Source organism: Coregonus clupeaformis, chromosome 17 (genome assembly GCF_020615455.1).
Source record: "Coregonus clupeaformis isolate EN_2021a chromosome 17, ASM2061545v1, whole genome shotgun sequence".
NCBI lineage: Eukaryota > Metazoa > Chordata > Actinopteri > Salmoniformes > Salmonidae > Coregonus > Coregonus clupeaformis.
In genome coordinates, this window is record NC_059208.1 from 57,138,112 (window position 1) to 57,154,118 (window position 16,007).

The 16,007-nt window shown below is 45.0% G+C and overlaps 1 protein-coding gene across 1 annotated transcript in view; it reads right to left on the reverse strand.

Moving 5' to 3' along the window:
- LOC121586782 (CUB and sushi domain-containing protein 3) overlaps nucleotides 1–16,007 on the reverse strand; it is a 759,103-nt gene that overhangs the window by 657,242 nt on the left and 85,854 nt on the right. Inside the window, exon 2 of the mRNA XM_041903753.2 lies at nucleotides 4,760–4,982. Coding sequence (XP_041759687.2) covers nucleotides 4,760–4,982 — 223 coding nt within the window. The remainder of the gene's footprint in view (nucleotides 1–4,759; nucleotides 4,983–16,007) is intronic.

The following is a 16,007-nucleotide window of genomic DNA, read 5'->3' on the forward strand; positions in this document are numbered from 1 at the left end:
TCTCAACAAACCCTCACAATCCCCTCTCAACATACCCTCACACAATCCCCTCTCAACAAACCCTCACACAAACCCTCTCAACAAACCCTCACACACACCCTCTCCAACAAACCCTCACACACACCCTCTCAACAAACCCTCACACAAAACCTCTCAACAAACCCTCACAATCCCCTCTCAACAAACCCTCACAATCCCCTCTCAACAAACCCTCACACACACACCCTCTCAACATACCATCACACACACCCTCTCAACAAACCCTCACACACACCCTCTCAACAAACCCTCACACACACCCTCTCAACATACTCTCACACACACCCTCTCCAACAAACCCTCACCCACACCCTCTCAACAAACCCTCACAATCCCCTCTCAACAAACCCTCACACACACCCTCTCAACATACCCTCACAATCCCCTCTCAACAAACCCTCACAATCCCCTCTAAACAAACCCTCACACAAACCCTCTCAACATACCCTCACACACACCCTCTCAACAAACTCTCACACACACCCTCTCAACAAACCCTCACACACACCCTCTCAACAAACCCTCACACACACCCTCTCAACATACCCTCACACACACCCTCTCAACATACCGCACACACACTAATTGCACACATGAAACCCTCTACGTTCACAGGGGAGAGACCAGACCAGAGGTATCATAACATTCCTTAAAGAAGTCAGATACCAAATCAAATAAATAAATAGTATCTTTCCAAACTGTTATTAATAGTTAAGGTATTTCCATCCCATCCATCCATGTCAGATCTAAATATGGCGGTGGCCATCAAATAATAACAATGATAATAATGTATAGTCTCCTCCTTCCCTCTGAGGTGTATAGTCTCCTCCTTCCCTCTGATCATCCTTCCCTCTGAGGTGTATAGTCTCCTCCTTCCCTCTGAGATGTATAGTCTCCTCCTTCCCTCTGAGGTGTATAGTCGCCGCCTTCCCTCTGATCCTCCTTCCCTCTGAGGTGTATAGTCTCCTCCCTCCCTTTTAGGTGTATAGTCTCCTCCTTCCCTCTGAGGTGTATAGTCTCCTCCTTCCCTCTGATCCTCCTTCCCTCTGAGGTGTATAGTCTCCTCCTTCCCTCTGATCCTCCTTCCCTCTGAGGTGTATAGGCTCCTCCTTCCCTCTGAGGTGTATAGTCTCCTCCTTCCCTCTGAGGTGTATATTCTCCTCCTTCCCTCTGAGGTGTATAGTCTCTTCCTTCCCTCTGAGGTGTATAGTCTCCTCCTTCCCTCTGAGGTGTATAGTCTCCTCCTTCCCTCTGAGGTGTATATTCTCCTCCTTCCCTCTGAGGTGTGTGGTCTCCTCCTTCCCTCTGAGGTGTATAGTCTCCTCCTTCCCTCTGAGGTGTGTGGTCTTCTCCTTCCCTCTGAGGTGTATAGGCTCCTCCTTCCCTCTGAGGTGTATAGGCTCCTCCTTCCCTCTGAGGTGTATAGTCTCCTCCTTCCCTTTGAGGTATATAGTCTCCTCCTTCCCTCTGAGGTGTGTGGTCTCCTCCTTCCCTCTGAGGTGTATAGGCTCCTCCTTCCCTCTGAGGTATATAGTCTCCTCCTTCCCTCTGAGGTGTATAGTCTCCTCCTTCCCTCTGATCCTCCTTCCCTCTGAGGTGTATAGGCTCCTCCTTCCCTCTGAGGTGTATAGTCTCCTCCTTCCCTCTGAGGTGTATAGTCTCCTCCTTCCCTCTGAAGTGTGTGGTCTCCTCCTTCCCTCTGAGGTGTGTGGTCTCCTCCTTCCCTCTGAGATATATAGTCTCCTCCTTCCCTCTGAGGTGTATAGTCTCCTCCTTCCCTCTTGAGGTGTATAGGCTCCTCCTTCCCTCTGAGGTGTATAGTCTCCTCCTTCCCTCTGAGGTGTATAGTCTCCTCCTTCCCTCTGAGGTGTATAGTCTCCTCCTTCCCTCTGATCTTCCTTCCCTCTGAGGTGTATAGGCTCCTCCTTCCCTCTGAGGTGTATAGTCTCCTCCTTCCCTCTGAGGTGTGTGGTCTCCTCCTTCCCTCTGAGGTGTATAGGCTCCTCCTTCCCTCTGAGGTGTGTGGTCTCCTCCTTCCCTCTGAGGTGTATAGGCTCCTCCTTCCCTCTGAGGTGTATAGTCTCCTCCTTCCCTCTGAGGTGTATAGTCTCTTCCTTCCCTCTGAGGTGTGTGGTCTCCTCCTTCCCTCTGAGGTGTATAGTCTCCTCCTTCCCACTTGAGGTGTATAGGCTCCTCCTTCCCTCTGAGGTGTATAGTCTCCTCCTTCCCTCTGAGGTGTATAGTCTCCTCCTTCCCTCTGAGGTGTATAGTCTCCTCCTTCCCTCTGATCTTCCTTCCCTCTGAGGTGTATAGGCTCCTCCTTCCCTCTGAGGTGTATAGTCTCCTCCTTCCCTCGGAGGTGTATAGTCTCCTCCTTCCCTCTGAGGTGTGTGGTCTCCTCCTTCCCTCTGAGGTGTATAGTCTCCTCCTTCCCTCTGAGGTGTGTGGTCTCCTCCTTCCCTCTGAGGTGTATAGGCTCCTCCTTCCCTCTGAGGTGTATAGTCTCCTCCTTCCCTCTGAGGTGTATAGTCTCTTCCTTCCCTCTGAGGTGTGTGGTCTCCTCCTTCCCTCTGAGGTTTATAGGCTCCTCCTTCCCTCTGAGGTGTATAGTCTCCTCCTTCCCTCTGAGGTGTTTAGTCTCCTCCTTCCCTCTGAGGTGTATAGTCTCCTCCTTCCCTCTGAACCTCCTTCCCTCTGAGGTATATAGACTCCTTCTTCCCTTTGAGGTATATAGTCTCCTCCATCCCTCTGAGGTGTATAGTCTCCTCCTTCCCTCTGAGGTGTATAGTCTCCTCCTTCCCTCTGATCCTCCTTCCCTCTGAGGTGTATAGTCTCTTCCTTCCCCTTGAGGTGTATAGGCTCCTCCTTTCCTCTGAGGTGTATAGGCTCCTCCATCCCTCTGAGGTGTATAGTCTCCTCCATCCCTCTGAGGTGTATAGTCTCCTCCTTCCCTCTGAGGTGTATAGGCTCCTCCTTCCCTCTGATCCTCCTTCCCTCTGAGGTGTATAGTCTCCTCCTTCCCTCTGAGGTATATAGTCTCCTCCATCCCTCTGAGGTGTATAGTCTCCTCCTTCCCTCTGAGGTGTATAGTCTCCTCCTTCCCTCTGATCCTCCTTCCCTCTGAGGTGTATAGGCTCCTCCTTCCCTCTGAGGTATATAGACTCCTCCTTCTCTTTGAGGTATATAGTCTCCTCCATCCCTCTGAGGTGTATAGTCTCCTCCTTCCCTCTGAGGTGTATAGTCTCCTCCTTCCCTCTGAGGTGTATAGGCTCCTCCTTCCCTCTGAGGTGTATAGTCTCCTCCTTCCCTCTGAGGTGTATAGTCTCCTCCATCCCTCTGAGGTGTATAGTCTCCTCCATCCCTCTGAGGTGTATAGTCTCCTCCTTCCCTCTGAGGTGTATAGTCTCCTCCTTCCCTCTGAGGTGTATAGGCTCCTCCTTTCCTCTGAGGTGTATAGTCTCCTCCTTCCCTCTGAGGTGTATAGTCTCCTCCTTCCCTCTGAGGTGTGTTGTCTCCTCCTTCCCTCTGAGGTGTATAGTCTCTTCCTTCCCCTTGAGGTGTATAGGCTCCTCCTTCCCTCTGAGGTGTATAGTCTCCTCCTTCCCTCTGAGATATATAGTATCCTCCTTCCCTCTGAGGTGTATAGTCTCCTCCTTCCCTCTGAGGTGTATAGTCTCTTCCTTCCCTCTGAGGTGTATAGGCTCCTCCTTCCCTCTGAGGTATATAGTCGTTTATCTCTATGTCCTCTTTTTTATTGTGTTATTTGGCTGTTTTGGATTCAAGTTAACATGTGACCTGTTCCACATGGAGGGTATTGCTATTAGAGGAGGTGAGGAGTGTGTTTGTGTGTGTGTGTGTGTGTGTGTGTGTGTGTGTGTGTGTGTGTGTGTGTGTGTGTGTGTGTGTGTGTGTGTGTGTGTGTGTGTGTGTGTGAAACCAAATCTAATTGTATTTGTCACATGCTTCGTAAACAACAGGTGTAGACTAACAGTGAAATACTTACTTACGGGTCCTTTTCCAACAATGCAGAGTTAAAGATAAAGATAGCCATGATAGCCAGGCGACGTTAAGCCGCTTCGCCAGTTACCACAGTCCCTAATGAATGAATAGAATGTTCAAAGCTAATGAGGGTTCCGAGGGCACAGACAACATTCCAATCAAACGGCGAGGTTTTGAAAGGGAAAGTATCTGCTGTGTATTAGCACAGGTTAATGGGACCCGGAGTAATTACAATAACCCACTAATTGGACAGAGCTGTTCCATTTTCAACGCCTTAATCACCTGGTGTGATTTCTCAGTGGCGGCTTTAATTCGGTCAAACTGCCGGAGCGATCTTGTATCCATGTAAGCAACAAATTACAATGGACTGATTTCAATCTCTTTCCCAGTGATCAAACGTGTTCAGAAATGAGTGAGAGAGTTCTGCCTCCTCCGATGGAAGACGCTGCTGGGCTTCCATTTTAGATTAGAATGGGCTAATCAGGTTATCCAAGACCATATCTCTCTTAAAGTCCGCTCTGCTCTGACGAAAGTCATGCATGAAATGAACAGTGTAAGTTGCATACTCATCTATCTTTAAAAAAGGTCAACCCTAAAGACGAAAATCCTATATTCAACTACTAGAAGAAAAGAACAAGCAGGATTTGATCAGCGGCAGAAGACAGAGATTCAAGGATAAGGCAAGGAGATGAATTGAATAAGAAATCAAAATGGCACCCACCTCGTCCTGAAGTTCACCGGATGAGGATGTCCATCATAAAGCGATAAAAAGTCATACTCTTCCTCCACAGCGAAGGACTGAAAGACAATTTGAATTCGGTTCCCCTCCTCTGCTACAATAACCCATGTACAGTTAGCCCCATTGGGGTACCCATATGGAAAACCTGGGCTTTCAACGGTGCCGTTCCGCCCTTTTAATGTCCCACCACACGTATATATGAAACCTGGAGAGGAGAGAAGAGAAGAAGACAACAGATTTACATTATTTGTAGGTGTCTATATAATTGATTCATAGTGCAGATAACAAGCAACACACAGATGTAGCCAGTGAGGTATAGTTTTCATAATTATGCTAAAAGAGAATTGACAAAAAGCAGAATAAATAAAACACTTTTACACACAAAAACATATACAGTGGATAAACTAAAACCAGCTACAGTGTTCCTCTGTAGCTCAGTTGGAAGACCATGCCTCTTGCAACGCCAGGACAGTGAGTTCGATTCCAGGGACCACCCATATCATTCAACATTTAAGCACAGTTGACTGTAAGCCCACTGCGGATAAACATGTCTGCTAAGTGGCATATATTACAGTCTGATATACCACGGCTGTCAGCCAATCAGCATTCAGTCCTCAAACCACCCACTTTATATTACAGTATGTATAGTAATACAACCCTTTAGAAATGATACTGTAGCATGGCAGGTGTCTCATCTGAAAGCATAAAGATACAGATAAAACATAGTGCAACCCTTTCTAGAAACCCTACTGCACTACTATATATGTAGCAGGTGCCTGGTCGTGGGTCTAGCAGTGTGCTCTTGCTGTATACAGACACACAGACACACAGACTCCATGTCCTGCATGGGGAGAGCCAGCGGGATGCCACAATCACGCCCCAGCATGCCATCTCTAGAATATCAGTCTCAGCTAGATGCACGTCCAATGCCATGCTGTGTGCTGTGCTTTACTGTGGGAGGAAGACCTGCTCTGCTATTTACACATAGAGAACTTACACAACACCACTACGGCATCGCTGCATTGCCTAAACACTGCTCATGGTTCCTCTAGGCTTAAAGTAAAGGACCCTTATGATTCAATATTACACTTCTTGGAGACTGTGTACAATATCTGTGGGGGCGTGTGGGGAGTGTGGATTGGAATGGAAGCCTGGGTCAGAATAACCCTGGGTCAGAATAACCCTGGATCAGAAGAATCCTGGATGAGAATAACCGTGGATCAGAATAACCCTTGATCAGAAGAATCCTGGATCAGAAGAATCCCAAAATGGCAGAAGCACTTTTGCCAGCCCCGTGGCAGTCGTGGTATGATGGCTCCAGAACGGCTGACCTCCAGATGATCTATACACACTCCATGCCTCCATGTCCTGGATGGACCCTGGTTTTGTTTCGGCTCCATTGTCAGCAAGAGCCTCCCATTCACACTGAGTTCAATGGAAAATACTCCATGAAAGGCTCGCATTGACATTTTTAATTAGAGATATTCTCAATCAAAACAGTGACCTATACACATTTATTAACGGGAATGTTGTTTTATATTCTAAATAATTAATGGTATTATTTGCTAGGTCTATTAATGGTATTATATTCTAGATAATTAATGGTATTATATTATAGGTTTATTAATGGTATTATATTCTAGGTTTATTACTGGTATTATATTCTAGGTATGTTAATGGTATTATATTCTAGATAATTAATGGTATTATATTCTAGGTTTATTAATGGTATTATATTCTAGGTTTATTAATGGTATTATTATTCTAGGTTTATTAATGGTATTATATTCTAGGTCTATTAATGGTATTATATTCTAGATAATTAATGGTATTATATTCTAGATAATTAATGGTATTATATTCTAGATAATTAATGGTATTATATTCTAGATAATTAATGGTATTATATTCTAGGTTTAGTAATGGTATTATATTATAGTTAATGAATGGTATTATATTCTAGGTATACTGTACAGTACACACAGATATCCCCATTGGCTGGGTGGTGCTATTAAATTCACATAAATCGCTTCTGAATATTATGCTCCCCGACATAAGAAAGGACAGAATCAATTTTAACCCTGTCCAAGATCATTTCAGGGAAACATACATTTGCTGGAGGTAAAGTATGTATGTGATCTGCTAAAGGTTGCACTTAGTATCACACAGTAGTAGTGGTATCCTTGCAGTGCATCGGTTTCTCTTGGCATTGAGTAAGTAATATACTCAAGTAGTCATTTATTATCCACACCGTGAGAGAAATAGATCAGGGAGCCATCTGGAGAGATAGCTGCTGAAAACACTGCCTTTCTCTGACTGTCTCCTACTGCTACCAATGACATCACACACACACACACACACACACACACACACACACACACACACACACACATACACCAAAGCACATCCAATCTTCCCATTAGATCCGTGTTACTGTTTGTGAACACAGATGAGTGCATCCACTGGTTCCATATGGAACACACACACATACAACATAAAAACAAATACAACATAAAAACAAACATGCACAAACACACACACACACACACCAAAGCACACCCGTCTTCACATTAGATCCGTCTGCTGTGTTATCAGACATGCTCAGACATACCCAGACATACCCAGACATGCCCAGAGATGCCCAGAGATGCCCAGACATGCCCAGACATGCTCAGACATGCTCAGACATGCCCAGAGATGCCCAGAGATGCCCAGACATGCTCAGACATGCCCAGAGATACTCAGACATGCCCAGACATGCCCAGACACGCTCAGACATGCCCAGACATGCCCAGACATGCTCAGACATGCTCTTAGTATGGTACGCGGTACATGAGATTGGTGGCACCTTAATTGGGGAGGACAGGCTCATGGTAATGGTTGGAACGGAATAAATTGAATGGTATCTTCTATGAGCCGCCCTCCCCTCAGCAGCCTCCTGTGGTACACAGCATGCACGCATGGCTAACTGTCTGCTTCTTGCTCTCCCTGGTTTTTCCTGGTCTTGTCCGTGATTAGCTGTGAAGGGCCAATGTGGCTCACAGCTCTAATTGCACCACATACTGTATTGCCACGGGACAGATGGGACATGACAGATGAGAATATGAAGTCACAGACTGCATCCCAAATGGCACCCTATACCCTATTTAGTGCACTACTTTTGACCCAGGCCCATAGTGCTTGGGTCAAAAGCAGTGTTTTATATAGGGAATACGGTGCCATTTGGGACGCAGCCACAGACATCCAGTAACAACTGTTGAGTGGTAATAGGTCTGGACGCAATCAACAGAGGAGTGTGTGGGGGGTAAAGTCGTTGAGGATTGCGTGGGACTCAAACATTGGGGGAGCTAGCGTTTGTTGACATGTTTTGTCATTGGAATCATTAGCTAGCCTGAGAAGGTGAAAAGCTGCCATTGCTGGGAGGACATCACTATAGCAAACAGTACAAGATTGCCACAAGCCTGCTTAAAATTAGCAATTGTATTTAACTTTACAAAAGTACAGGCATAGCAATTCTTGAAAATAATATGCTGCACATAATCATCACTTCTCATTTAATTGAGCAAATGAAATGCTGAGTATTATGAAATAGTCTATTAAGACCAGAGAGCAAGAGAGAGCGAGAGAGAGAGAGAGAGAGAGAGAGCAGGATGGACAGTTCAGTTATTGCAGTTGATTGTGTTAATGCCCAATTGGTTAAACTAAAGCCTTTTAAGCACATCCCTCTCCCCCTTTCTTCATATTGCCACGGTAACAGGAGATAATTGACATGCTTATTTTCTTCACTGCTGACATTGACAAGCAGAAAAAAAGCCAGCCAGCCAGTCAGCCAATCAGCCAGCCAGTCAGTCAGCCAGCCAGGCAGCCAGCCAGCCAGCCAGTCAGCCAGTCAGCCAGTCAGTCAGCCAGCAAGTCAGCCAGTCAGCCAGTCAGCCAGTTAGCCAGTCAGCCAGTCAGCCAGTCAGCCAGTCAACCAGCCAGCCAGCCAGTCAGCCAGCCAGCCAGCCAGCCAGCCAGCCAGCCAGCCAGCCAGCCAATCAGCCAGTCAGCCAGCCAGTCAGCCAGTCAGCCAGTCAGCCAGCCAGCCAGTCACCCAGACAGCCAGCCAGCCAGCCAGCCAGTCAGCCAGCCAGTCAGCCAGTCAGCCAGTCGGCCAGTCAGCCAGCCAGCCAGCCAGTCAGCCAGCCAGTCAGCCAGCCAGCCAGCCAGCCAGCCAGTCAGCCAGTCAGCCAGCCAGCCAGCCAGTCAGCCAGTCAGCCAGCCAGTCAGCCAGCCAGTCAGAGTCCGTCCCCCATCTGTTTGCAGAGAACTCACAGATAAAACACAAACAGCCCATAACGTCGTATGCACCAAATTAAGATGTACTATTTATCCTCCCCACCACTCCCCTTAAGGGGTAATTAATGTAAGGGTGGAGAGAGGAGGGTTTTTTAAGCCACCACCGACTGTGTGGACGCTTTGGAGCTAGCTAGCTAGCTAGCGACATGTCTTAACAAAAGTCTGCACTATGCAAGCAATCATTTCGGGTGCGTTCGTAAATTCAGTCTGGCCATCTACTCCGATTTCAGTGTGCCAGAGCGCAGAATAATTGATGAATTTACGAATGCTTAACACCCATGGAATATGGTCGGTGTCAGTAAACGTCGGCAAAAAAGCGTAATTCAATTGTTGCCAGCAGCACAGTTACAGTCACCAACGCTCTGGATAACATGAAAACAGCCTAACCAGCTCTGCTAGGGTGAGTACAATGGTCAGAGTGGGGTGTTCTGTCATTATGTGTCTGGAAGTAGTTAGCCAGTTAGCTTGGGTGCTTGACTACCGTTGTGAGGTCAGAACGTTCGGATCAACCCTACTCATCGGCCAGAGTGTCCGGTGTGTGCTCTGAATTCTCCGAGAGAGACACGTTTTGAATTTACTAACAGACAATCTGACAGCACAGTTGCAGTCACCAACGCTCTGGATAACATAACAGCCTAACCAGCTCTGCTAGGGCGAGTAATGTTCAATGAGCTGTGTCTGGAAGTAGCTAGCAAGTTAGCTTGGGTAATTTACTTCTGTTGTTAGTAGAGAACGCTCCGATCAACCGTTAAAGAGAAGGGGTAGAGTTTAAGAGGGTGTGAACGATGGAGACAAAAAAGGGCTCTCCAGTAGTAGTACCAAAACATTCAAAGGCCATTTTCTCAAAAGTGTGGTTACAAGTTGATCAACTTTCAAAGCAAAATTACTTTCCCATTGTTCATCAACTGTAGTGTATGATATACTACTTTTATCCAATGTAAAAAACAAAATTTCAAATTTTGCTACATAAGACCGATTTGAGCCGGTCGGTCACAATTGGTTGACGGTAGGTGGAGGCGTTGCCTTCTGTATAAATACAAACTCACTTCCTTGACAACTTCCTTCACAATAGCTCTGCTCTGCTCCGTTAAGCACAAAAAGTATGAAAGCCCTGAAGTCTGCAGAGGCTGCATTGAAGTAAATGCTGCACGGCCACTTCAGATGTCGGATTGACTATGGAAAGCCTTTTAGGCACTGCTTCTATTGGAGATTCTCTCTCTCTCTCTCTCTCTCTCTCTCTCTCTCTCTCTCTCTCTCTCTCTCTCTCTCTCTCTCTCTCTCTCTCTCTCTCTCTCTCTCTCTCTCTCTCTCAATTCAATTTCAATTTAAGGGCTTTATTGGCATGGGAAACGTGTGTTAACATTGCCAAAGCAAGTGAAGTAGATAGTAAACAAAAGTGAAATAAACAATAAATATTAACAGTAAACATTACACTCAGAAGTTTCAAAAGAATAAAGACATTTCAAATGTCATATTATGTATATATACAGTGTTGTAACAATGTGCAAATAGTTAAAGTACAAATGGGAAAATAAATAAACATAAATATGGGTTGTATTTACAATGGTGTTTGTTCTTCACTGGTTGCCCTTTTCTTGTGGCAACAGGTCACAAATCTTGCAGCTGTGATGGCACACTGTGGTTTTTCACCCCTCTCTCTCTCTCTCTCTCTCTCTCTCTCTCTCTCTCTCTCTCTCTCTCTCTCTCTCTCTCTCGCTCTCTCTCTGTGTGTGTGTGTTTACTAGTCCTGGTTAGAAACAGGGAGATTATGTTGAATCTATATTTTACTGCATCCCTTGAACAACGTGCACTCCCACTGGGCACAGACATCCTTTCAATGGCTAGTTTTGATTTACATTTGGTAGAGTTGTCAACGAACATAAATTCAACGTGAAATCAACAAAAACATTTACCAAGTCATTGGATTTAGGTTAAACAAAATATGAAATTCCCTTACATTGATGACTTTTTGCAAATCCAATCAGTTTTCCACGTTGATTCAAGGTCATCACATTACGTTGTTTTGTTGAAATGACGAGGAAACAATGTTGATTCAATCCATTTTTGCCAAGTGGGCTGTCTCTGTCTCCCTATGTCTCTTGTCCTTCAGACCTGCACTGCCTAAATGGGAATAGCTGTGGAGCTTGGTGTGAACAGTTGGATTCCTATTCAGAGAGAGAGATAGATTTCCTATCGTTTGTCATCACTGGTGAGAACCAGGGCGCTTTAAATCCCATCAGTCAGCTGACAGGTGCTCTGAGTGACAGAGTGACCGTTTTAATTAACCACAAGCGAGACAAGACAACATAGGGTGACCCCAACCCCCTCCCTACTTAACACCTAGGTAGTGATTCATGGGGAAAGCGGAGGGAACCTTACCCTTAACCTATGACCTTTTCTCATCAGTGGATTATCAATCACTGTGAATAAGTATGTTCTCTTAGAGCTGTTTTTACATGCTGAGGTTAAATTTCACGTGAAACCATATTTTCACATATATTATATTTAGAGTTGAACGTTTTCCAGTAAAGTATTTACGTTTTTTCCTAAACCCCTGGTTCCTCATCTGGTTCTCTTCTCTGCTCCTGGGTTCTACTTCACCATGTCACAAACTTCGGTTATGTTATCCTGGCCTTTGCTTTTGTTGCCTTTTTTACAGTTGCAAGTTTTCCAATGTACGTTCCAGCAACATAGCAACATAGCACCCTGCATCCCAGTGCTCGTTTTCCTCTGAAGCTAAGCAGGTTTGGCCCCGGTTGGTCCCTGAATGGGAGACCAGATGTAGCTGGAAGTGGTGAAAGATGTGAAAAATGTACAAGTGGAACTTTGCACGTCTGAAAAACATGTGTCTAACTCGTGAAAATTACAACAACAAAAAATGATCATTGTTTTTTTTCACATGACATTTCTGTGGTGTTTTTTATTTTTTGTAAGAGTAGCCTCACTAACATCACACCTTCGCTTGGGTGTCTTTTTTCAGAGACACACTCACACCCCAGATGCACTTAGAGGGGACGATGAGTGACAATGTTTCAAATTGATTTTCAGCTTTTGCGCACTAAAGCATCCCTCCACGACACAAATCTAACTCTAGGCACTTTCCTTATACAGCGGAGTAAAAAAACGCTAGCTCTTCTGGGTAGGGCCACTTACGTCAATTTGACGGCAGGGAAAATCCTCATTGACAAGTCCGTAACACAGCAGACAAACACAGTCATGTAACATTTCAATTACGGAGGTGACTACATCATTTTGATTTCTGTCACACACAAACATCCCAGTCTTGATTAAAAATAATAAAATATAGAATCATATTTTCCATGGGAACACATCCAGATTGCGTCTCAAATAACTCCCTATTCCGTACACAGTGAACTACTTTTGAAAGGATCCCTATGGGCCCTGGTCAAAATAAAGTGCACTATATAATGAATAGGGTGCCATTTGGGATGCATCCTCAATATGGGTTTGGTCTTGAAGGGCCCTCTGTGAATACAGATTGGCTGCTAGGCCAGGCCAGGCATGTCTGTCAAGGCTGTTAGGAATCTCCTCCATGTACGTCTCAGAGGGAGAATGGCTCCACTCTAAAGAGAAATTCGATTTCTAAAAGCAAAGGAACTCTACCTTTAATGAATTCTTGAATTACCCAGCATTCCCTTCAGACTAGAGAACCACTGTTGTGCATTTGAGGAGGAAATAAATCCCCTTTAGACTTTAGAAGCATATTTATTTTTCTTTCCTCTCAAACCTGGACACCTGTAATATCAGGACCGTGTGCACGTTGTTAGACTGATACTCCATGATGGAGATGGGAGGGATGGGGTGCACTTTAGATTACTCTGCAGCCATTCAATCATGTTTCTTATAACCCTCATCATCGCTATGTGGATATCATCGCTATGTGGATGTATTGCAATTACTATGAAAATGCTAATCACTCCAACTGCTTAACTACGGGCTGCGTGAGCTCGATGTATGTTCACTGTTAAACCGTAAAGTGTCTATGATTTTGACAATACAACTTGTCCCTTCCTTCTTCCATCTCTCTCGTCCCCTAACCACCAGGTCTGCATCTGAAATGGCACCCTATTTCCTCTATAGTTGTTATGATGAGTTTCTGGTATCGAGAAGTTCAGGATGAAAGAATATACTTAAACAATTATATGGAGTGTTGATACAAAGTATTTATTTGATTACGGTACCGGGGTTCATTTAACAAATGGCGCATGCTTTGCCTCTTGTCATCCGAACTTTGGACAAAGGAAATCTCTCAGTTTATATACTTCATGTTACACGTTTCTTCAACAACATCTGGTAACCATCAGTGGGCACTCCCCACTCTGATGGTACCTGCTTGTACCCAAGTCAGTATATTATATATATCAATCATTCTAAGATAAACCCCAGTAAGCTCCCTCGACATACTGGAATCCTTGGCATTCAGACTCTGTGGCACCAAGAGTCACCTATCTAATAGATTTAACCTTGTTCCCACAACACTATGAAAAGACATCATAACAATAGTGTACTACTTTTGACCAGAGTTGATAGAGCTCTGTGAAGCATTTATTTGGGCTGCAATTTCTGAGGCTGGTAACTCTAATTAACTTATCCTCTGCAGCAGAGGTAACTCTGGGTCTTCCATTCCTCTGGTGGTCTTCATGAGAGCCAGTTTCATCATGGCGCTTGATGTTTTTTGAGACTGCAATTGAAGAAACGTACAAAGTTCTTGAAATGTTCCGTGTTGACTGACCTTCATGTCTTAAAGTAATGATGGACTGTCGTTTCGCTTTGCTTATTTGAGCTGTTCTTGCTATAATATGGACTTGGTCTTTTACCAAATAGGGCTATCTTCTGTATACCCCCCCACCCCCTACATTGTCACAACACAACTGATTGGCTCAAACGCATTAAGAAGGAAAGAAAGTCCACAAATTAACTTTTAAGAAGGCACACCTGTTAATTGAAATGCATTCAAGGTGACTACCTCATGAAGCTGGTTGAGAGAATGCCAAGAGTGTGCAACGCTGTCATTAAGGCAAAGGGTGGCTATTCGAATAACCTGAAATATTAAATATATTTTGATTTGTTCAACACTTTGTTGGTTACTACATGATTCCATATGTGTTTTTTCATTGTTTTGATTTCTTCACTATTAGAAAATAGTAAAAATAAAGAAAAATGCTTGAATGAGTAGGTGTGTCCAAATTTTTGATTGGTACTGTATATAAAGAAGTAACACAATAAAATAACAATAATGAGGCTATATACAGGGGGTACCGAGTCAATGTGCGGGGGTAGAGGTTTGTCGAGGTAATTTGTACATGTAGGTAGGGGTAAAGTGACTATGCATAGATAATAAACAGTGAGTAGCGGGGGGGTAGCAGAGAGAACAGTCTGTGACTTGGGTGACTGGAGTCTTTGACAATTTTATGGGCCTTCCTCTGACACCGCATGGTATAGATGTCATTGATGGCAGGAGGCTTGGCCCCAGTGATGTACTGGGCCGTACGTACTACCCTCTGTAGCGCATTACGGTCAGATGCCGAGCAGTTGCCATTCCAGGCAGTGATGCAACCGGTCAGGATGCTCTCGATGGTGCAGCTGTATAACCGTTTGAAGGTCTGGGGACCCATGCCTAATCTTTTCAGTCTCCTGAGGGGGAAAAGGCGTTGTTGTGACCTCTTCACGACTTAGTCAATGAACAGCATTCTCACATAGTTGTTCCTTTTGTCCAGGTGGGAAAGGGCAGTGTGGAGTGTGATTGAGATTGCATCATCTATGGATATATTGAGGCATTATGCAAATTGGAGTGGGTCTAGGATTTCCGTGATGATGGTATTGATGTGAGCCATGACCAGCCTTTCAAAGCACTTACGGTGTGGTAATCATTCAGGCAGGTTACCTTCGCTTTCTTGGGCAAAGGAACTATGGTAACAGTTAGACAAATCAAATCAAATCAAATCAAATTTTATTGGTCACATGCGCCGAATACAACAAGTGCAGACATTACAGTGAAATGCTTACTTACAGCCCTTAACCAACAGTGCGTTTATTTTAAACAAAAAAAGTAAGAATAAAACAACAACAAAAAAAAAAAAAGTGTTGAGAAAAACAAAGAGCAGAAGTAAAATAAAGTGACAGTAGGGAGGCTATATATACAGGGGGGTAACGGTGCAGAGTCAATGTGCGGGGGCACCGGCTAGTTGAGGTAGTTGAGGTAATATGTACATGTGGGTAGAGTTAAAGTGACTATGCATAAATACTTAACAGAGTAGCAGCAGCGTAAAAAGGATGGGGTGGGGGGCAGTGCAAATAGTCCGGGTAGCCATGATTAGCTGTTCAGGAGTCTTATGGCTTGTGGGTAGAAGCTGTTGAGAAGTCTTTTGGACCTAGACTTGGCACTCCGGTACCGCTTGCCGTGCGGTAGCAGAGAGAACAGTCTATGACTAGGGTGGCTGGAGTCTTTGACAATTTTGAGGGCCTTCCTCTGACACCGCCTGGTATAGAGGTCTTGGATGGCAGGGAGCTTTGCCCCAGTGATGTACTGGGCCGTACGCACTACCCTCTGTAGTGCCTTGCGGTCAGAGGCCAAGCAGTTGCCATACCAGGCGGTGATGCAACCAGTCAGGATGCTCTCGATGGTGCAGCTGTAGAATTTTTTGAGGATCTGAGGACCCATGCCAAATCTTTTTAGTCTCCTGAGGGGGAATAGGCTTTGTCGTGCCCTCTTCACGACTGTCTTGGTGTGCTTGGACCATGATAGTTCGTTGGTGATGTGGACACCAAGGAACTTGAAGCTCTCAACCTGTTCCACTACAGCCCCGTCGATGAGAATGGGGGCGTGCTCAGTCCTCTTTTTTTTCCTGTAGTCCACAATCATCTCCTTTGT